This window comes from Patagioenas fasciata, chromosome 1, assembly GCF_037038585.1.
Source record: "Patagioenas fasciata isolate bPatFas1 chromosome 1, bPatFas1.hap1, whole genome shotgun sequence".
Taxonomy (NCBI): domain Eukaryota; kingdom Metazoa; phylum Chordata; class Aves; order Columbiformes; family Columbidae; genus Patagioenas; species Patagioenas fasciata.
This window is the reverse complement of record NC_092520.1, coordinates 99,322,962-99,345,045: the sequence shown is the minus strand read 5'-3', so window position 1 is coordinate 99,345,045 and position 22,084 is coordinate 99,322,962. Positions and strand designations below refer to the sequence as shown.

Below are 22,084 nucleotides of genomic sequence, written 5' to 3'. Positions count from 1 at the left end.
TTTTTGTCTATGTAAAACAGCTATCCAGGACCTGTGAAACACTTTGCATATTTTATGACAGGCAAAGAACTGAAACCGTGGGAGCAATATATCCCTAATTCTATACAACTAAGTATGCCACAGAGTTATACTAGGTACACTGTAATTCATCAAAAAACACATAAGCTTTCATTCTAGGTCTGTTTTGCTGAACCACAAAGGCAGTTCTTAAACTGGTGAAAAATCATTACTGAACAACAAACACAAACCCAGCTCAAATCTGTCAAATATTTGATCTTCACTGATCCAGCATAGCCTCAATTCGAGTAGATTTGCACATGAGCTTAGATTATTTTGTTATGATGAGCACTTCTTAAAATATTAAAAACATATACTGACTATAGCTAAAATGCTCCTTACATCAAGCCAGGAGAAGAACTGTGCACACACTGGGTGACCCCTGCATGAAAAGCTGGAGAGCTGGGAGAGAGGAATGACGGCGCTCTGCAACAATTCTCCTGACCCAGATGTCCAACTAGAAATGGTTATTGTGTAGTGCATGCATCTTAAGAATTTATGCAGCCAAGAAAACTTCCAATTTTCATGTCTAAGAAAAAAAAGTCCCAACAACACTAAGCACCAAAAGTCAAAGTTCCAGGCAAGCTACTTGGTAAATTATTTTTCTGGAAAGAAAATATGAATTGCATTTGTGTAGTACCCAGTGCATCTTAGAGACTTATATTGGTATTAAATGCCATACAGCAAACCAAATTCCAAGTACCTGAATTTAAACTTCAAGTTAAAGGCTGCTGCACGTTTGATGCATCCTATATATTTATTCAGTATGATTCATTCTCAGCATCCACAGCGGCCATACCTAGAGTCGCACACTTTTCTGTGCCCTATCCTCAGCAGTTGCCTTCCATCCTTGGAGATGCAGACACTGAGCACATCTCTCGGGCCTTCCGCAGCATGGAGAGCGCCAGGACTGCTATAGGAGCCAGAGGTAACTGAGCTACCACCTTCTTCCACACTACAAGATGCAACTGCTGCCAACACATTATATATAGTCTGTTGTACAGCAGGAACAGCCCAGTTCCCATTTGGTTTGTGACAGGCACAAGGAGATATGAGGTTGACTGGGCTATCTCCTATTGTCTCAAGCAGGTGGAGGGGAGAGGAAATGGCCAGGTAGCCTGCAAGTGGATCACCCTGTCATAGATTATATTGCAGGCTATGCATGGCTTATAAATGGCTGGCTATAGATCCTTCACCACTGGTAATTTCCCTGGTTTTGTGCCTTTGGGCCATAAAATAAGTCATCTGCATAGAATGGCAAAATGCAACTATGCTGCTTACTGGCACATAAGCTCTAATAACATGTATAAATTAGAAAGCGAACATGGCTTAAGAGTACAGAAAATACAAATAACTGAGGCACAGAATGCATATGAAGGTCATTATGAAGAACTTAAGAGTGAATTGCATAAAAGATGCACTTGCATTATTTGAATGTAATCAAATATATTTTAGAGAAAATATGCCATTTGTAAGTTAGGTGGATGGAAATAGTCCACTGAAGGTGGTTACTATAGCTTAGAACTAGCTGTAACTTTACTTATTTATTTTCATCTTATAATATGCCATTCCTTTGTTACTCATCTCACTAATCAGTTCCAAAATGAAATCTGATAGACTATAATTCACTATAATAATCTATTATAATATAGTAGTTGAGAAAAAAATGCCGCATCTCTTCCTACAGCAAGAATCATGGTCATCAATTTATAAATACTACAGGCTACAGTTAATAACCAATCAAATAATAATAATTTAAAAAAACCCTGCTAACTGGAATTGGTCACACCATTTTTTGGTGTGTCTCCTCTTAGCAAATTTCCAGGCTATGCATTCTTGTATCACAGTATGTTTGGGATTGGAAGGGACCTCAAAAGATCATCTAGTCCAATCCCCCTGCTGGAGCAGGAATGCCTACGTGAGGTCGCACAGGAAGGTGTCCAGACAGGCTTTGAATGTCTCCAGGGAAGGAGACTCCACAACCTCCCTGGGCAGCCTGTTCCAGTGCTCTGTCACCCTCACTGAGAAGAAGTTTTTTCTCAAATTTAAGTGGAACCTCTTGTGTTCCAGCTTGATCCCATTACTCCTTGTCCGACCATTGTTTGCCTCTGAGAAGAGCCTAGCTCCATCCTCATGGCACTCACCCTTTATATATTTAGAAACATTAATTAGGTTATCCCTCAGTCTCCTCCAAACTAAAGAGACCCAGCTCCCTCAGCCTTTCCTCATAAGGGAGATGCTCCACTCCCTTAATCATCTTTGTTGCCCTACACTCGACCCTCTCCAGCAGTTCCCTGTCCTTCTTGAACTGAGGGGCCCAGAACTGGACACAATCTTCCAGATGGGGTCTCACCAGGGCAGAGCAGAGGGGAAGGAGGACCTCTCTCGATCTACTGACCACCCCCCTGGTAATACACCTGAGGATGTCATTGGCCTTCCTGGCCACAAGGGCACAGTGCTGGCTCATGGTCATCCTGTTGTCCACCAGGACCCCCAGGTCCCTTTTCCCTACACTGCTCTCTAACATGTAATTTTCCAACCTATACTGGAACCTGGGGTTGTTCCTGCCCAGATGCAGGACTCTACACTTTCCCTTGTTAAATTTCATCAGGTTATTCCCCGCCCAACTCTCCAGCCTGTCCAGGTCCCGCTGGATGGCAGCACAGCCTTCTGGTGTGTCAGCCACTCCTCCCAGCTTAGTGTCATCAGCAAACTTGCTGATAGTACACTCAATTCCCTCGTCCAAATCGTTAATGAATATATTGAATAATATTGGCCCCAGTACTGACCCCTGAAGCACTCCACTAGATACTGGCCTCCAACTGGACTCCACACCATTGATCACCACTCTCTGGCTTCTCTCTTGAAGTCAGTTTGCAACCCACCTCACTACTCTATTGTCTAGACCACACCTCCTCAATTTAGCTGTGAGGATGCTGTGAGAGACTGTGCCAAAGGCTTTACTGAAGTCAAGGTAGACCACATCCACCTCCCTGCCATCATCCATCCACCTTGTTACATTCTCATAAAAGGCTATGAGGTTGGTCAAGCATGACTCACCCTTGGTAAAGCCATGCTGACTGCCCCTAATGACCCTCTTATCCCTGATATGCCTTGAGATGACACCAAGGATAAGTTGTTCCATTACTTTCCCAGGGACAGAGGTGAGGCTGACCGGTCTATAATTACCTGGGTCCTCCTTCTTGCCCTTTTTGAAGACTGGAGTGACATTTGCTTTCCTCCAATCCTCGGGCACCTCTCCCATTTCCCAAGACTTGGCAAAAATGTGTCTAAACCTGGATAGAATAACACAGTAACAAGGACTTCTAAGACTACTTAAGAAACTATTAAATTTTTAGTTAATACAAGACTCTTTCTGTTAGAACAAATGTTAATATAACTATACATCTAAAAGTAGAAAAAATAAAAACAAGGTCTAACTAATCTAACAGGAACAAAAATTAAAGTACATACAAACTAATGACAGCATTACAAGCTAATTACTAATACTCCACAGGCAGTTTCCCTGACATAAATTTTATCTTAAATTACACAAACTACGTAGTTCAAATAGGTCAGTATGTATGCCCATCATTTTAGTAAGAAACTATAAAATTAATAATACAACTGAACAGTAAAATTGAAAGATTATCACCTAGGCGGATTCTCACAGTGTATGCTCAAAACGTCAAGGAAACCTAACAAAACGAGAACCTTACCAAAATTGCAGAAGTTTTTATATGGTATCACCTCTATTCTCATAAAGCAATTTGTTTATAGCTGATGAAAAGCGGTATCTGACAACCACAGCTCTATCAGACAAAAGGAAATTGAAAGGTCTCAAGTTCTGCAAAACTAAACAGAGTTTGATGATCTGTGATCAAATCTTTCCTGGGGAGGAAAGAAATTGTCCTTTGCATACTTTTGGATGATTTGTATAAAATATTGCATTTCTTGGACACAGACAGTTTTCCCCAACTGATGCCCAGAATGCATCAGCTGTAAATTGCTTCCACACAACTTATCACGCGACTAGACACACAATACGTGTTCATTTGGTCCTTTGTATGAGGACAGGCATGGATACAGTGTTATTGCATGGGAGCTTCAGGAACAGACAGTTTTGTGGGAGCTCTTGGAGCTGAAAAACGGTTAAATGACATTGAAAATACAAGTTTGCAGGCAGAAAATAGCTACTTTCTTTTTCCGCACTCTTGAGAAGTGGGCAGTCCTAAAGAAAATGACAGTAATAAACCCTCCACCCCCCAAAAAAAGGAAATAACTATATAAAGGATTCCAAGGTGTTTCTGTGCCATACCTACCTGATCAAAGGAACATTACAATCACTCTTCCACACTATCTTGTTCTTTTTATATCTCTAATGGACCTGCACCCTGGTCTAATTTCAAAGGTTTTTTTTGCAAAGACAACATCATCTTGTCTGAACTCTAAATGCTTCACTGCTCTTTGACACTGTAAAAGTGTACATTCTGAAAACCTCCTTATGTCAGAGAGATATTGTTCTTAACTGTACTTTGCAGATTCAAATATCATTCTTTTCATTGCAGCAGTGGAGATAAAAAGGACATCAGACAGAAAAATCTCCTCTCTGCAAAGGAAGGTGCATGCAGCTTGCATAGGTAAGCTTAAAATTACTGCTTCTTTGTTTTACCTGACAAGATTTGGGCATTGGCACAAAAATGACCATTAGACTTCCAAATGACTGAATTCAATAATTACTTTGTGAATTTCATTTATTGTAATAAAAGAATTAATACATTTTTGTTCAACAATCCATATGTGACTTAGTGTACACTAAAATGCAACAGCTATAAATGTTAGTTTAATTTGCAAGTAGTTAAACATAGCCTACAGCATTATTTTTAGATACGACTTGTACAACTTTTTGCTATCTAATCAGCTTGGTGCCTAGGTTTTTTTATCATAGCCACACAGAATCCTCTTTGGTATCTGAGTTCATTTACTTATAGCTGTTTGAAAAAATAAAGAAATATTATCAATCTCTAAGTTTGAAATCAGTTAATTTTTTTCAATATAGAACAAAAGCTAACTAGGATACACTTCGTTAAAATAGTATCTGTAAAACAATAAAATGTCTCTTCACTACAGGTTAGTAAGTTGAAATGCCAGTTTTTATATGCAGTCATTGTATAGAGCTTCAGTTTCTTATTTTCAGCACAGAAACAGAGAAAAGATTGAAAACAACTTGGGAAAAAGATATTGCAGTTTTCAACAACCATTTCATATGGTTAGAAATACAAACTGAATTGTTTATGCAAAATGTACATCTAAGATTAGAACTCTGAACAAAGGGACATTAGATACAGACATCAACACAAAATAAACACATCTACCCAGATTCCTGCATGATGCACAGTTCAATTTGAAATTAAATGGAGGCACAAGATACTCCTCTGCATTTCTGCAATTAAAGTAATACTTTGCACTTATTTTGTTTATTTAACTTAAAATAGTCTAGAAGTGGTTTCTAAAGTAGGTTACAGATGTTCCAGAAGACTGAGGAATAAACTGAGACCACACAAGTTTTTGCCAGACCCTAGCCTGAACCTTCCATTTCCTCATTTGTTTTATTGCATTCTATGTACGTAAAATCTTTGGGGTTTAACACCAGCCAACTCTTCTTCACAAAATCTGAGTGGAAGAGAACATCCAAACATTAACCTCACACAAACTCCAGATGATAAACCCAGAGGACAAACAGCAGTTAGTAACTTTGAAAAGTCAGGGAGAAAAAGGAACAGTTACAATAGGAGAAAAGACTAAAAGAGATGTTAGATGCACATTTCAGAAGAATAATCCTTCTAATTGTGTTTCAGTTCTGACCGTTTTTTCAAGATACACCGGCATAAATGAGAAATTCAACATGTCTTCTTCAGCCATCATTAGCTACTACTGTAGTTCTACCAGTCATCTACTCCTCCCTATTTCCTGTTGGAATTTTTGGGAATACTCTCGCTGTCTGGACACTTTCAAGGAGAGCACCCACAAAAAGAACACAGTACATTTACCTGGCAAACCTTGTCACTGCAAATTTACTTGTATGTAGCACAATGCCTTTTCTGGCTGCCTATTTTTCAAGAGGGTACCGATGGACTTACGACTCCTTAACATGTAGCATAGCAAGTCACCTTGGGACTCTCATTATGCATGTCAGTATGTATGTCACAATTATAATTTTATGTTCAATCGCTCTAAGTCAGTATGCAACACTGAAGAAAAACAGTGATGCACAATATTCTCAAGCAGTTAATAAAAACTTTTACAGATGTGTACTTAAAAAGTTTCGCCAGCCAAAGTTTGCTAAATATTTGTGCACCATTATATGGCTTACTGTGCTCTGCATAACAGGAACAGCTGTAACATATAATGTCCTGAAAAGGACTACGGAAGAATTTCAAAGATGCTACAACATGAAGGTAGAAGCTAGTGAATTTAGTGCAATGATTGCGGCTTCTCTTGCTACTGCGTGTTTTTTTATATCTTTTATGACGGTTTTGTTGTCATACTATTGTCTTACCAGACATCTGAGTAAAATACAAAAAACCAGCTGCATTGGAGAAAAACATCTAATTTACAGTACGGTGAAAAGAAACATTCTTGTCATCCAAATGATATTAACTGTCTGCTTTCTTCCATATCATATTTTTAGGCCAATTTTTTATGTATTACTTACAAATAATGACTGCCCAACGTTAAACTATCTAGTGGAAATTAAAAATTTCCTTACTTGCCTTGCTGCTGCTAAGAGTAGTTTAGATCCAGTCATAACCCTTCTGCTAGATAAAACATTTAAGAAAAGACTGTATGGCTTGTTTACAAAACCCACACCAGAAGAGTCCCAAAATGTGAGGGAATAAAGAAAGATTTTAGTAGAATATAAGTAATAATAAACACATTCATTACCGATAACCAGACTTTGATATGAAATAGTAAATATTTAAATAAAATATTACTTGTATTATGTTTTAAATGATCTTGCTTGCTACATCAGCAGTAGCCATAATAAATCTGATGCGTATATCCAAATGAATCCAAGTAATTTATACAGTGAACTGTGTAATACTCCTTTAGCAACGCAAAATCATTTTCTGTTTGACTGATGGACAGTGATTTCTACCTTAATAATCAAGCAAGAAGGTAGCAACTAGCCTGAAGTAATCAATAAAATTGTCCCAGGTTTTGGACACAGGTTTCCCTTACAAAAAAAGCTAAGCAAAGCACAGATGTTTTCTATGGAATGGGTTAATCACGTATCAAAGGCTTAAGAAAGCAGGCACAGAGAGCTCCAAAATGCATTCAAGATTAACATGTATTTTTTGTTCAAGAGTATTTGGGTAGAAGGTTGATTTTTATTTTTTTCATGGGGAATGCACCATAAGGTACCTAAACTCTTTAGTGCATAAAGAAAAGTTCTTGATGACAACTTATTCTAAAGTTCCTGAAAATGTTATTATTTACTTTAGCTATGTCCATCATATCAGGGGTTTGTTATAGTAACTGTTTTTTTAGGAGTAAAAGTGTGATATCAGATTTAAGATTTAATTACTTTAGAGCCCTGCTCTGACAACTCCTATCATAGCCACAGTGTTACTGAAATTACATCTGCAACAAGGTGACCCTGAAGAGAAAGATTTGATGGTGACTCATATCCTGCAAAGGTGAAGAGGAAGAGAAACTCTGACGGCCTAGGATTTTCCTTGATGTTTGAGAAGAACAGGTTGCTTTCTCAGGAACCATTTTTCCTGCAGTCTTACCCACAGCTGTCACATTCAACAGCTGAGGCAGTGGCTTCCTTATATGTACGCAGGCTTTGTGTACTCAGGCCACTGTACTCACCCCAAAGTGCCACATACTTATTCCATTTCAAAGGTGGATTAACACATGCTGTTCCAGAAGGCAACTCCTTCACAACAATGTTCAAACCCAGACCATTTGCAGAAGAGTGCATAAAGAACAAAAGATCTATAAATTGCAACACAGTCGCGGGTACAATATTCAATGAAGAAAAAAGGATGAAATGTAGTTATTTCTAACCTCTGGCACTACTTATAATTTGAAAAGAACCCAACAAAACAAATTACTGGAATTTCCATACTCCTAGTCTAATCTTGTGAGGGAAATTCTATGGTTTAATTAGGAATGTGTAAATCATTATTATTTACTGGTATACAAAATATATTCAATGATAAACATTTAATGATCATTAACAGTATGAGTAGTGCAAAACAGGATTTCTTTTAACTGTTGAAGTTAGAATATTGTGATGACTTAAGGTAGAGATATCAATTATTCTGTATCATTTCTGTAGAAGACACTTAAGATTACGTAACTGTCTTTTCCCTTGTACAATCTTGTCTGCAACTAAGATCAAGAGGAGTTTATTGAGTGTAAAAAGTGCTATAAAATATTAGGTATTCTGAGAAGTCCTATTACTCACTCAAAAGTTCACAAGAAAATCTAGTGAGCAATTCTGCCTTCCCAACCTTGCCACTGAGTTACACGAGAACACTAAATCGACCTAAGTGCCCAGACACAAAAGAGTAGGTCTGCTCTAGGAGTGACCCCAAAACAGCTCCTTCGTGTTCTGCAGAAGCTAAAGATCTAAGTGAAAAAGACAAAAAATCACAGGAATGTAGTATTTTACTTAATACAATGTTATCTGTGATACTAGAATTTAGTGACTGCTTCTTTAACAGGATTCTCATGTGATGTTTAGCACAAGACTTATGGAAAAACATGAAGTGGGCAGCTTCAGGTTCTAGCTCTACAAAGCACTGCAGGAAAGTTGCTCTGTGAACACAGTTGTTGAGCATGGGAAACCCGTTTGTGCGGGTGGGTGTTCGACCACACAACACAACCAAAGGTCAACTATCCACAGTAGGACTGAACAGAGCAGTTTAGGTCCTCCAGATGGCACGGTGATCAGTAGCTGTAAGTCTGGGTGAGCAAAGCTGTTCATTACCAATGTGTTCTTATCATTTGCACAGGACCAAACTGAGAATCCACTACTTCTGTCCTTCCTTAAATGCATTTTATAGGGAACATATTTGCAGCTGTTCGGATATCTCAGCAAAGTGCCTGCCTGTGTATGTTTTTCTTAACACAGAGTTTTTGATGGTAGCATAGACTTAAGCTGTTCTTTCTCCACTTTTCTAGTCACAACCACTTGTTCTCCAGTGCTGCATTTATCAAAAAGGCAGGAAAACAGATGAAACTTTGTTAATGACCCTTAGCAAGATCTCACTTCACCATTTCTACATAGTACCAAAAAATGGTAGATAGAATCATAGAATGGTTTGGGTTGGAAGGCACCTTCAAAGGTCATCGAGTCCAACCTCCTGCCATGAGCAGGGACATCTTCAAATAGGTGAGGTTGCTCAGAGCCCCATCCAGCCTGGCCTTGAATGTCTCCAGGGATGGGGCATCTACCACCTCTCTGGGCAACCCATGCCAATGTTTCACCACCCTCATTGTAAAAAATTCTTCCTCATGTCTAGTCTGAAACTCCGCTTTTTTAGTTTTAAACCATCACCCAATGCCCTGCCTGTTTCCACCCTTCTTATAGGCCCCTTTTAAATACTGAAAGGCCTCAATAAAGTCACAGGACTCCAAGTGGAGTCTCATCAGAGCAGAGCAGCAGAATCACCTCCCTCGACCTGCTGGCGCTTTCTCTTGAACTGTCATTATTAGATAATAATGAAAGTATTTTGTTAATAGTCATTAAAACTGATGAGTGGGAGAGGACCTTTAAATCAGGACAAAGAAATAGGAGGAAAAGGGTTTATCTCTTCCTTCCAGCTTTTCACTTCACTATATTCTGTCCTGCAAAGTAATGTTTTCTCTGACTTCATAATCAGGAATAAGGAAGTAACAAATGGGGTTAACTCTGCATTAAAGTGGTTTTTCTCTTAACATAAATGCAACTGAATATGGTTCCCTTCTATGCCACAACACATTTATTACAGGCAATAATGCATGGCTTGAGATTTAATGGGACTAAAAACAAGTAGCCAAAATGTGCTCTATAGCTGTAATATTTCTTCAAGAAGGACAAAAATTAATCATATGCCTCTGCAACTCTGAACTACAAAGGATACCACTGATCACTGAACTTGCCTAAGTACTGTGCTATAGAATTATTTTAATAATTATGATTTTAAAACCCCAAAGTGGTGGGTTTGTTATAAGCAGGTGAACTTGAATATTTCCAGTGCCTGTGGCAGTTAATGTGGTGTAGAGTACCTAAAGCAGCATTGTGCATTTAACACAGTCACTTTTGGTCCGTATTCAACATTTTCAGTTGTTATATTCTCAGCGTATGGGAAATGTTGCCTTATCTTGACAGTTTCACTGAGTTACCTTTAGTAAGAGGACAGACTAACCCTGATCTTGATAGAAGACCTCCATGCTAGTTACTGAGTATGTACTGAGTGCATTTTGCACTCAAGAAATAGACCGCCTAAGCATTGTATACATTATGAAGCAGGACATAAGAAGTGCATTTCTTCAGTGTTTATTGCAGATTTTTTCACCTCCTCATTTTTGTAATAACTTAAATAGAATGTTTTTTATTAGTAAAACATCAAGAGATTTTACAACCTTCAGTTAGCCTATATTGTGGTGCTTATATAGCATTTTATATAGTTGTGTAATCTTGTTATAAAAATACATTTTAATATAACTGATACAAGAGTAATTTAATCACATCAAGAGCTTTAGTTGCTGGGTTTTTTTCCCCTTAGTTCACTCCAAACACTTCAACTTTGTTCTGTGATTTCCATATAGTTTTGAGTGTTTCTATAAGTTTCTGTGATTAATAAAATGATTGGTATGCAACTGGAGTCAGGGCAAGCTTGTTGGCTAAATGTAGACACTCAAAATGTTTATTATAGCTTTATCTCTGTAGGTATGAATGGTTGTTTCCAACATGTTATCATATAAATAGGTGAAACTGATAAAGCAAAAAACCACGGTTTCTGCCTTTTCTGCTGTTAGGATTCAGTTCAGTGTTTCTGTGACCGGAAATAAAAACATTTGTTCTAGAGTGAAGGACTAAGAGTTATGCACTGTTCTGTGTGTGTTGTACAAATCTCAGTTGGTCCAAGTGATTTGAGACCTGATCTGTCAATGGATTTGAATGTCGATTTATGTAGTATACAAAACATAATTAACTGTATGAATTCTGAGAGTGTACTCAGTTACCACTTCTTTCATTGACTAAACTACTTGTACTTGGGCACTTCAGATTTTGCCTGTTGAGATTAAGGTTCTTACTCTTCTGCTTTTAGGTATATCTAGAAAATGACTAAGGATTGTACATATGTATTTGTGTATGTTTCTGGAAGTTTATATTCAACCATATAAAAAATAATCAGAATAGAAACTGTTCTTTAAGACCATATTCTCTTTCCAGTCTTTGAATATCCAAAACAGGAAATGTCTTGCATGTTACTTTCCTTCTGCTCTTTTCACGTTGCCATGGAACCTGTTTTATACTTTCTGGACACAGTCAGTAATAACAGGTGCTTTTTATGTATTTTCTAGAAGACATTGGATCCTTGAGATCAGGGATCCTCCATGAACTGCTGTCAGTTCCTCCTGTCAAATGGTAGACCAGTGTATTACTCGATCTGTAGTTTCTCAAATTGCCTGTACTCCACGAAAGCTTTTCCACTAAAAGATAAACTTTGATGCAATTGAAAAATTTAAAGAACACATCACCTTGAACAGACTACATAGGAAAAAAGTAAAGTATCTTGAGCTTCATCAAAAGAATTGTGGCCAGAAGGTCGAGGGAGGTGATTCTGACCCTCTACTCCGCTCTGGTGAGACCCAATCTGGAGTCCTGCGTCCAGCTCTGGAGCCTCAGCACAGGAAAGACATGGATCTGTTGGAGAGGGGCCAGAGGAGGCCACAATATGATCAGAGGCTGGAACAGCTCTGCTGTGAGGACAGGCTGAGAGAGTTGTGGTTGTGCAGCCTGGAGAAGAGAAGGCTCCAGGGAGATCTTATTGTGGCCTTTCAGAACTTAAAAGCAGTCTGTAAGAAAGATGGGGACAGACTTTTTAGCAGGGTCTGCTGCAGTAGGACAAGGGGTAACCATTTTAAACTAAAAGAGGGGAGATTCAGTGTTAGACATAAGGAAGACACTTTTTACAATGAGGGTGGTGAAATACAAGCACAGGTTGCCCAGAGAGGTGGTAGATGCCCCATCCCTGGAGACATTCCAGGTCAGGCTGGACGGGGCTCTGAGCAACCTGATCTAGTTGAAGATGTCCCTGCTCATGGCAAGGGGGGTTGGACTAGATGAGCTTTGAAGGTTCTTTCCAACCCAAACTATTCAATGATTCTATGACTCTATCATTCCATAAGGTGCAATTTTTCCTGCCCATGAGACGATGATTAAATATTTTGCAGTTCAAAAGAACATTCACAGAAAGCTTAAGAGGGAAAAAATGAAGTATGACTGTATTAACCTTACAGATTTTTATTAATTCACTTTTGTCCACTCAGAATTCGGTCATTTAGTTTATTTCCTTTCAAAGCAATGTCTACAGTGACATCTAGAGCCGGAATACTGCAGTTAGCTTAATGCGTTCTACACCCAAACCGTATAGTTATATTTCTGCACTGCTTTTACCAAAATGAAATGGTCTGTTGGTTTACACTTCTGTAGACTGATACACTAAAAATTTTTTACTCATGTAATTGAACAGGTTTATTTCTAAGGACAGTATTCAATAAAAACAACGATAAGCTGCAAAATAAATTCAAAAACCAGACATTAAACTGACTTTCAACATAAGTTGCAATCAAATGGGTATGTAATCTGTGAATAAAGACCTGCTAAATGCTCTGTGTGATGGAATTAGAGATAGGTTTTAATCTTACATGACACAGTAAGAGCAAACACACACTCAGCAAATATAGCTTCCTTTTCTGCAGCTTACCCCTTCCTCTAAATTACAGAAATTACAATTCAGTATTTTGAATTATTGTGGTGAAGTAAGAAAATAATTAAACCCCCTTACCTTCACATCTCTGTGAATTATATTATTATCATGACAGTAACGTAGAGCTTCCAATATCTGTCTCATGTAATGACTGAAAAAACAAAGACATCATACATGACAAACCTGCAGGAAAAATTGCTACACACATATAACAAACTAAGTTTTAATAGTCTCACTATAGAAAACTAATCAACCAACTTAAATACCCAGAGTTCAGTAGAATGGAGTTTGTGTTTATAATAATGAATAATAAAATCTAAAGTTTTATGATTATTCTGATTGAAGCCAAGGAAAATTGGAAAATAAAAATCTCCATTTGCCATTTTGTCAAATTTTCAAATGTTCAATAATTCTGCATATGAAAAGGAGGTCAAGACCTTTTTTTTTTTTTTCCTTTTTTAATAAAATAGAAAAAAGTGTGTATCAACGCCTGATTTATCTGGAAAGGGATAGAACCAACATCGTTATTTGCTTGATGTAGACTGAAGACTAATTTCTTTCTCCCCTGTGTCCAAAGGATCTGCTAACAGATTCCTGATCACAGTAGACAGTCAAGAAAGCCAACAGCATCCTGTGCTGCATCGGGCAGAGCGTTACTAATGGGTTAAGGGAGCTGATTCTTGTTCTCCGGAGTTTCCAGCTGGTTACAGGGAAGCATTTTTCCCCAGGAACATAATTATGCGCTAGATCAAGTTGCCCAGGGAGGCTGTGGAATCTCCATCCTTGGAGGTTTTCTAGACCCCACTGAAAGAAGCCTTGAGCAGTATGATCCAAATGCACTGTTGACCCTGCCTTGAGCTGGAGTTTGAAATAGAGACCTTTTGATGTCTCTTCAAACCTGGATTCTACAACACTAGAAAACCTACAGTATAGAGAAAAGCAAAGAAAGACTCTCATGTGCTTTGAGCTCAATTATCATGCCACTAGGACATTTGGCTTAGTTGTTCTTCTGCCATTACATAGACTCTTTGATTTTAGTTTAACTCATAAGTGAAAAGTTGAACTGACCATAACTAACTAACTAACTAAATATACAAAAAAGGTAACTTCATCCAGCAAGAGCAACAAAACTTACACCTGTCAGGCAAGACAACTAATGTCATTGTATGAGAGATCCATAAAAGGCAGAGAATTACGTATTGGATGTGAAATACTCTTTTATTTAATAATCCCATTCAAATTTACAATGAGTAAATGACAAAATGTTCCACAATTCTACCTTTGATATGCTAATTATTGTAATAAGCATTCAGACTGTGGAAACAAGACTATTTATAGCATTTCAACTTTTAGCTACCAGATTGTACAACAGTATATTCCAATCTTTTCCACTTATCCTGTGGGATTCATTAAAAAATACATACCTGGCTACAGCCTCGCTGTACACAAATCCAGCATCTGCTCTCTTCACAATTTCAAAACACAGATCTGCTCCATCCATACTGCAGGTAAAAAGAGGGGAAAATGCTTAAGACAGATAACTACAATGAATTACATTAAAATGCTCAAAAACCCCCACTATCTACTCCACTTATATAAATCTTACATAAAATACTCTGGATACATGTGCAACGCATTACTAACCAAAACAGCATTTAACAGGTAATCTAATAGAATATGGCTTGCCACAGGTTAACCATTTTATGCCCCTCAGGTCATAAAACAGTTCTCTCAAAACGTTAGCAAAGCCAAACATTTCTCCTACTGCTTAAACTGCTCATTGAACAAGGTGTGCAAGAGAGCAGAAGTCAACGCCCTGTACAAGAAGGCTCTGCAAGTTACCAATTAACGCATAATACTACATTGTGTTCCTTTTTAAAAGCCTTACAAGTGAAACTCCATAATAAAGACTGTAGCTATACAAAAACCTTACTCAAGTTGAATTTAAAATCGAAGACTTAAAAAATACTCTAGAATTGTAGTATAATCTTTCCAGTTAGCATTCTTATAACAATAATTAAGGGGCCAACAAGATATTTTACACCTCAGAGCCTCACTGAAGGGACCTGAATACAGTGAGAGCACACATACTATATCATTAGCTCTGATACTTGATATTTTGTTTCTTTTCTCCTTACTTGTCTGTAGTCTTTCTGATAACCTAACTTCCCATAAAGAGTAGTACATCACTTTTAGATGCACATGTATTAATAGCACTTAGGCTAAAATTAGACCACCATTTCTCTAAAACTAAAGCAGCTTGGTGTGGCATAACTGCCCTCCTTTTCTTCCTCCTGTAAGTAACCTAAGGCAGATTTACATCTAAAAATGTTCATTGCTTGATGGGGCAAGGAGAGAGTAACAGGAGTTAACAGGAACAATAAAAATCACATAATTCATGCTTAACAAGGCATTTGCAAAAATATTGATTGTAACACATCATTTTCAACCTTCACACCTTTTCTTTTTCAACCTTCACACCTTTTCTTTTTCCTCTCCACCAAAGACTCAAGGGTGGGGGGGAAAAAAAAAAAAAAAAAAGCAGAATTTGCAAGGTATCTGGAAAGCCAACATTATCAAGGCCATTTTGGTAAGCTACCAGGCATGTCAGCATGCAATCACTTTTGCTTTGCTACACACGTGCAATGCAAAACTTCTGCTTAAGGAGTCAGAAGCAATGTGTAGAAGCTTTATTTCCCAAATAAATCTAAAAAGTATCCCCATGCATAAATCCGGGTTTAGCTAGTTCATTTGAAAAAACCCTCATGTCAATCTCCCTTTCAGTGCTTCCTCCCAACAATTTATTTCAGCCAGACGGGAAACAAAACTGAAACGTGAGCAACAGCAAGAACTGTAGACCATACAAGATGTATGATTAACTACCAAAAACTAGGTGCCATTCTCATGAAGCAGCAAATCCCTGTAGAAGACTGACTTCGCTGTGACTTGTTGAAAACTACTTATGAATAAAGATTCAGAGGCACTCAGTATTTTTAGTGGTATCAATAGTTGCTGAGACACTGAGCCAAGAGTGTTATTCCTTTACACCAACTTTTCTATTAAATAAGGTGTTTATAATCAGAATGGTCTTCAACATGTATTTCTACCTCCCACTTACACACACCAGCATTTTCCATTTAAATTTTGTGACAGTAACAGTTCGAATTTTTTTTGTTGCAAATATTTTTCAGTTGGTTTAAATTACATTAATATTCTATTCGAAATTGCTACAGACTGTGAGCAGTAATGTTTCAAAGTTTTATTCCATTAAGATGAACTCTGTTGATCTCAAAAGCACAAATATGCATCAGGTGTGTTTTAAAGACTATCAGCATTAGGCACGTGAAAATCGTAAAAATTAAAAAATTAAGATAAGTTAAAATCCAGTAATTTAAACACACAGACATATATACATGTTGAAGACATAAAGAGAAGATGTAAAAAGAGTTGGTGAAATTACAGCACACTCCTAATCTGAGAGAGAATCATTTGATCCCAGTAGAGGGCGCTCACGGAAGCTACAGAAAGCGACTGGAACACTTTTTGGTATTTACACTGAAAGCGGCAGCTAAAGTAACTCCTAATAGGGAGTTGAACAGACAACACCAGCATATCTGAATTGTTTTGGTTATCCGTACCAATTACATCCTCCATTTTCCCATATTCTGCTATTGATTTTTCTCTATTTTTAGCAGAACTGTAACTGGATCTCACCCCTTTGGAGAAATGTTTCTTTCCAGAGTTCTGATCAGTGCTACTGTGCACCTTGAAAATCTTTCTACTATTCTGCATAAAGCCGATGATAAACTGCAGCCTGCTTATAAAGTTTACTCCAGAGTCATATTCAATGTAGAAATCTGTTCCAAGGCTAATAGTCACTCTGAAGAATAGCCTGTATACTCCAGAAGAGATCTATATTTTAATACTGAGGTATGATAGCTTTGAATTTGCAGATGACATAATGAGATGTGGCCTATGACTTCATTTATTGGTAAAGAATCAGAAAGTTTGAAAAGCACTGCTTTAGGGAATTTTATTAATTAAAAAAAAAAAAGAAAAAAAAAGAAAGACTTGGCATATTGTTTGTAATTGAGTTTAATCAGTTTTGTACCATGTACATTAAAGGTCTGCATACACTGGCATGTTTTCCCTCAGTTGGACTGTTTTTATACACTTGCCATCTTCACTTACTACAAGTAAACTGGCGTAAATTAAGTTAAAAAATACACTAACTTTTCTTGAAGCCCTATGTAGTAACCCCTAAAAATGAAGACCAGAAAGTACAGAAACTCTTATTTCCTATATATTGCTTGTGCATTCAGGGTTTAGCTCATTCCAGATAATTAAATGATATTTCTGAGTTTACCTTCTCAGTATCTGTTTAGAGCCTCTTCTGTACTTTAGACTGAGATACTTTGCCAACTTCGCTGGCAACCAAGAGATGAATTTCAGTGCTTTTCATACACTAACTCATTCAATTTAGTCACAATCAACAAATTCCACTGAGAAATACTTAATTCCTAAATCACAGTGCAGAAGACAATCTTAGGAAATGTAGGTAATTCTAAACAGGTACGCTTGGAAACAATTTTCTACTATTGTTTTCATAGCAATGGTTCAAACAGATTATTACATAACAGAAAGAACATATGCATCCTTAAAAAGCACTGATTTTGGTGGTAATATAAAAGTAGTACTGTAGCTAACCTGAAGTCTTTGATTCATGCTCCAATTGAATGTTAAAACCTCCATATGCCAGCCAGTATCATAAGGTCATACAAAAATACTCACTTAATCGCAATGTGTGTTTATATAAAAGCTTGAAAATACAAGTATATGCATTAACATTTTTATTGACTTCTACCAGTTAATTTTGCTTAAAAATGCTACTTCTGAACCTCTGCTAAAATAACACAACTTAATAGCCCTTGATCATTAAAGTTATAATAAACTCCAAAATTTCAATGCATAAATGTCTCAATGCTCTGAATTCTCAGTTGCTCTGCCAGATTCTGCTACTTATTACAAAAGAGCCAAAATTTCACCCAGGATAATAACTGTGACTTCTAATTCTGGCCTTGTCAAAATGAAACCTCCGAAGATTGTTCTTTAAGTATTAAAACTAATGAAGTCTGCTTTCCTATTTATTTGTGCCTATCAAATGAATGAAATCAACAAATACTAACCAAAAGTAAGATGAAAGGATATCTCTTTCCTCAAGCATAAGTTAGCTTTAAATTCTCTATCATTTTCTTTGACTGTAATCAGGGTATCGGGGACAAAAGGGCAACAGCATACCCAGACCATATCATTGCCAAACTGTGTCCACAAGTAACAAGGCTAGGATGTACTGAATATGCAAAACACATTGGGGAAAAAAAAAAAAAAAAGAACAAAAAAAACCTTCCCTATTACAAACATAATGTAAACATGAGTTGATTATCAAGTCAAACAATATGTCTGTATATCAAAGAGTTTGATATCAGAATAATTAATATTTGGTGGTATTTGGTTGCCTTAAAGCATCTAAGATCAGAGCTAGCCACTTTAGACTCCCTTTCAGTCCACAGGAAAAACAGCATGTACAGAGATGCCTCAGATTTAGAGTGCAATTTTTAAACATCTGAAGTCAGGACAGACAGAATCTCTAATTTATTGACTTCTCCAAGAGTATTGTAAGCTTTTTAAAATGAATTTGAAAGTTTTTCCTTTTGTTGGATATTTTGAAAGTCTGTCCCAAACTTATATCTAGAAGCATCTGAAACTATTTTCTTTCAGTTATCACAATAACTTGTTTCAGTGTGAAAAATACAGATTTTAGTTTCTTTTGATTTTTATTTTAAAAGTTAACATTTAGGGTTTATTTTTATCCTAGATAATGCATTATGCAATTATGAAAGAGCAGAAGTACAGTAAATCCATACAGAAGACGAAGGACTACAGGCGAGGCTCCATTTAAAAATAAAACCATAACTGGTATCCTAACATAATTAAGCAAATTAATGAAAAAAAGTTTTCACTCCATTAACTAAGCAGTTGTGCTATTTCACAGTATTGTAACAAAGAAGAATAGAAAAATAGCATTCATTTTCCCTCTTCTTTTTGTATCTTAACACTTCAACAAAACCACATGACTGAATGTACCAACTGCCATTTAAACGCTCATCGGCTTATGCTTAAAGTAAACCGCAGTAACTGCAACCATTTTAAAGTACTGCTTTTATGAGTCTGAAGCATTTTTTACACATTAGCTATGTTAATGTGCTAAATTATATATACATAACTATATATATACAGCCTAATTGATAATGTCCAAAGACAAAAATCTCTCAGAACGCACTGAGCAAAACCACCTATGAGTGGTGAGACAATATTCTGCAAATGACCAGATATTAAGGTGCCTGTGAATCACTCACTAGTCCTGTATCTGAGCTCTTCAGCATGAAAGCTCAATACTTGCAGTTCACATACTTTGATAATAATGAGAACAAAATACATGTAATGTGCTCTAAGTCTAAAATGTGGTTTTCAGACACTTCAAATGGAATATTTGCTTTGTTTTAGAAATACTGCAAGTAGATGACCATTCTCAAGAATATTCTCATTGATAAAGAGCAATGGTCATCAGAAAAAAAAAAAAAAGTAACAAGCAATAGAATATAGAACCATAAGTGATTGTTATATACCAAAAAGAAAAGAGCATTCTCTGTAAAATCAGTGTTTCTACCCCACCACATGCGTAAATTACCAAAGCAAACATGTGACAGGGACAGCACTGTCTAGAATAGCACATAATTGAACACATATGGAAGAAACCAGATTTTACCTCATTTCATAAATGGCATATTTAAAGAGCAGGAGAGTTCTGCATATTATTTTGCTCTCTGTAAGGCACAGACTTTTAAAAAAGATTGCTTTCATCTGTTTTGACACTGTAAAATGTATCTGTTTGATGTACATGCTTGCATTAGGTAAAATGTCATTGTTAACTCGAGACTAATGATGCATCCCAGCTCTCAGCAAATAACACCACAGAAAGGAAAAGAAAATTGTGACTGTATGATAAAGACTAGAGCTGGTCTTATCTCAAACATAAGGTCTCTCTAGAGCCTTCAAGTGATCTTTTCCACTAGGCTTTTGGGGAGCACCTGGGGGATATTTGGGTGAAATCACTTGGCACAAGCACATACTTTATCATGTAAAAACATGTAAGTACTTTTAAAATAGTAATTTTACTTTAAGAATTTCTGGGATATGGTCTGCTTCTTACTCCCCACATGCACTTCATCTATTATGACCAACTGCATATATGCAGTTTATTACAGAAGTGCCTGATGGCTAATGGTAACATGACACAATGGCCCCATTCTAAAGAGTGCCTGAATTTGTGTATAAGTAGTGGTTAAAAACACAATCGTTAGTATCAAACTTCATTGCTACTGTTCATGTTCATCAATGCTTCTATGAATTGTGACTTGATTTTTAAAATGTTTATTTTACCAAAGTTTCCAAATTGGACACAGGTATTTTTTTCTGAGTGGTATAATCTCTTGTTATTAGATAAATAAGCAAATGCAGCATTTAACTTCTACTTTTTTCTAACAATAGATGTGGCAAGATATTTGGGGTCATTTTAGCAGCTGCTCCATGTAGCTCACAGGTTATGAAACAGTGGTGGACCTATGTAGCACTTACGTGCAACTGATGGCAAAAAGTTTCAGGTTTGGTTATTCCATGCATTTCATGTGCTGGACCTGAATTAATTTTCATGCAAAGCATCTGCCAGTCCACAAATAGCCTATCACCAGCTGGGCTTGTATCTCCTCTGCAGGTCTGTGTTGTCTCCCCCTTTTCTGTCATTTCAGAATAACTAAAATGAAATATTTTATTACTGTAGATGAAACTTTGTTGCAAAGCAGTTAAGTTCGTTGTAACAACAGCATAATGAACATAACGCAGCATGAAGGAAAATAAGTTACCTAGAAATGCACAGATGCTTTTCTACTAGCTACAAGTTTCTTATTACGGCCACAGTTATATAGTATGCCACTAACCCAACTGAACTTGAACAATGCAGCCTTACTCCACAGCAAACATCAGTCTTTGTAGAATCACCTTACCAAAGCATCCACTCTAGTATAACACACTGCACACACAACTTTCATTCCCTGCTACATTTTGAGCACAGATGTTCCCACTGCCTCATTTTCTATTGCTGTTTATTACAAGAGGGTGATGCCTTGTAGTGTGTAAGGGAGACAAGGACATACGAGACAGTAATGAATTATTATCCTTCAAATAATTTAGCCTCACATTTCCTTGTTTCATGTGACCTGAAGTCAGGTACAGTATTTGTGTAATAATCCTAATTGTTCATACTTACTTTTTATGTATACAAACATAAAGGCTAATAGGCTTGTCATTAAAAAATAATTACGGTTTTTGTGTCATATTTCTGAGCTACTGGCACAGTAAAAATAGAACCAAACTCTTTTTCCGTTTCAAAATCTTGTTAATTATCACAGTATGTCTCCCCAAGGTGTACAAAATTATTTCCTAATACGATAATTAAAGTCCCTTGGTCCATCCTTTGGGATTTACAAAATAAAAACCAAGGTCAGTACTGAATTAAAACTTACAGAAAAGAAAGCATAAAAAAATTATTTCATACAATCATAAGCTTATAAACTTACCTAAAACCCAAACCAAAACAAATAGGAAAACTTTCCAGCAACAATTTTCAGCTTTACATCCTTTCTCCCTTTTGCTGTTACTACCTTTTTCTCTAACTTAATGGTAAAACTAACATGTGAGAATTATTTTTAAGTGCATATCTGAAGTCAAATATTTGGCTCTAGTGGACATGCCAATTCAACTTAACACCCAGGCATGATGTGGCTTGCTCTAACATAAGCAGGCCAAATGCATCAGAAAACACAGGAAGAAAACATCAGGAAGATCAGAAAAATGAGATATAAACGCAAATGCCCAGACACACTAGGAATGCATATATGTGGAATGTAAAAATAAGA

General features: G+C 36.9%; 2 protein-coding genes across 12 annotated transcripts in view; one reads left to right on the top strand and one right to left on the bottom strand.

The window, feature by feature from the left end:
• The window catches only part of CASK (calcium/calmodulin dependent serine protein kinase), a 209,651-nt gene that overhangs the window by 106,862 nt on the left and 80,705 nt on the right, over positions 1-22,084 (bottom strand). For all 11 annotated transcript variants that reach the window (XM_065860249.2, XM_065860258.2, XM_065860270.2 and 8 more), the window contains exons 4-5: positions 14,477-14,554; positions 13,131-13,203 (exon numbers count right to left, since the gene is read on the bottom strand). In XM_065860249.2, coding sequence (XP_065716321.1) covers positions 13,131-13,203; positions 14,477-14,554 — 151 coding nt within the window. The remainder of the gene's footprint in view (positions 1-13,130; positions 13,204-14,476; positions 14,555-22,084) is intronic.
• On the top strand, positions 4,624-7,009 carry GPR82 (G protein-coupled receptor 82). The gene is made up of 2 exons (XM_065862417.2): positions 4,624-4,697; positions 5,916-7,009. Exon 2 carries the CDS (start codon positions 5,949-5,951, stop codon positions 6,954-6,956), a length of 1,008 nt encoding a protein of 335 aa, XP_065718489.1. The 5' UTR covers positions 4,624-4,697; positions 5,916-5,948; the 3' UTR covers positions 6,957-7,009.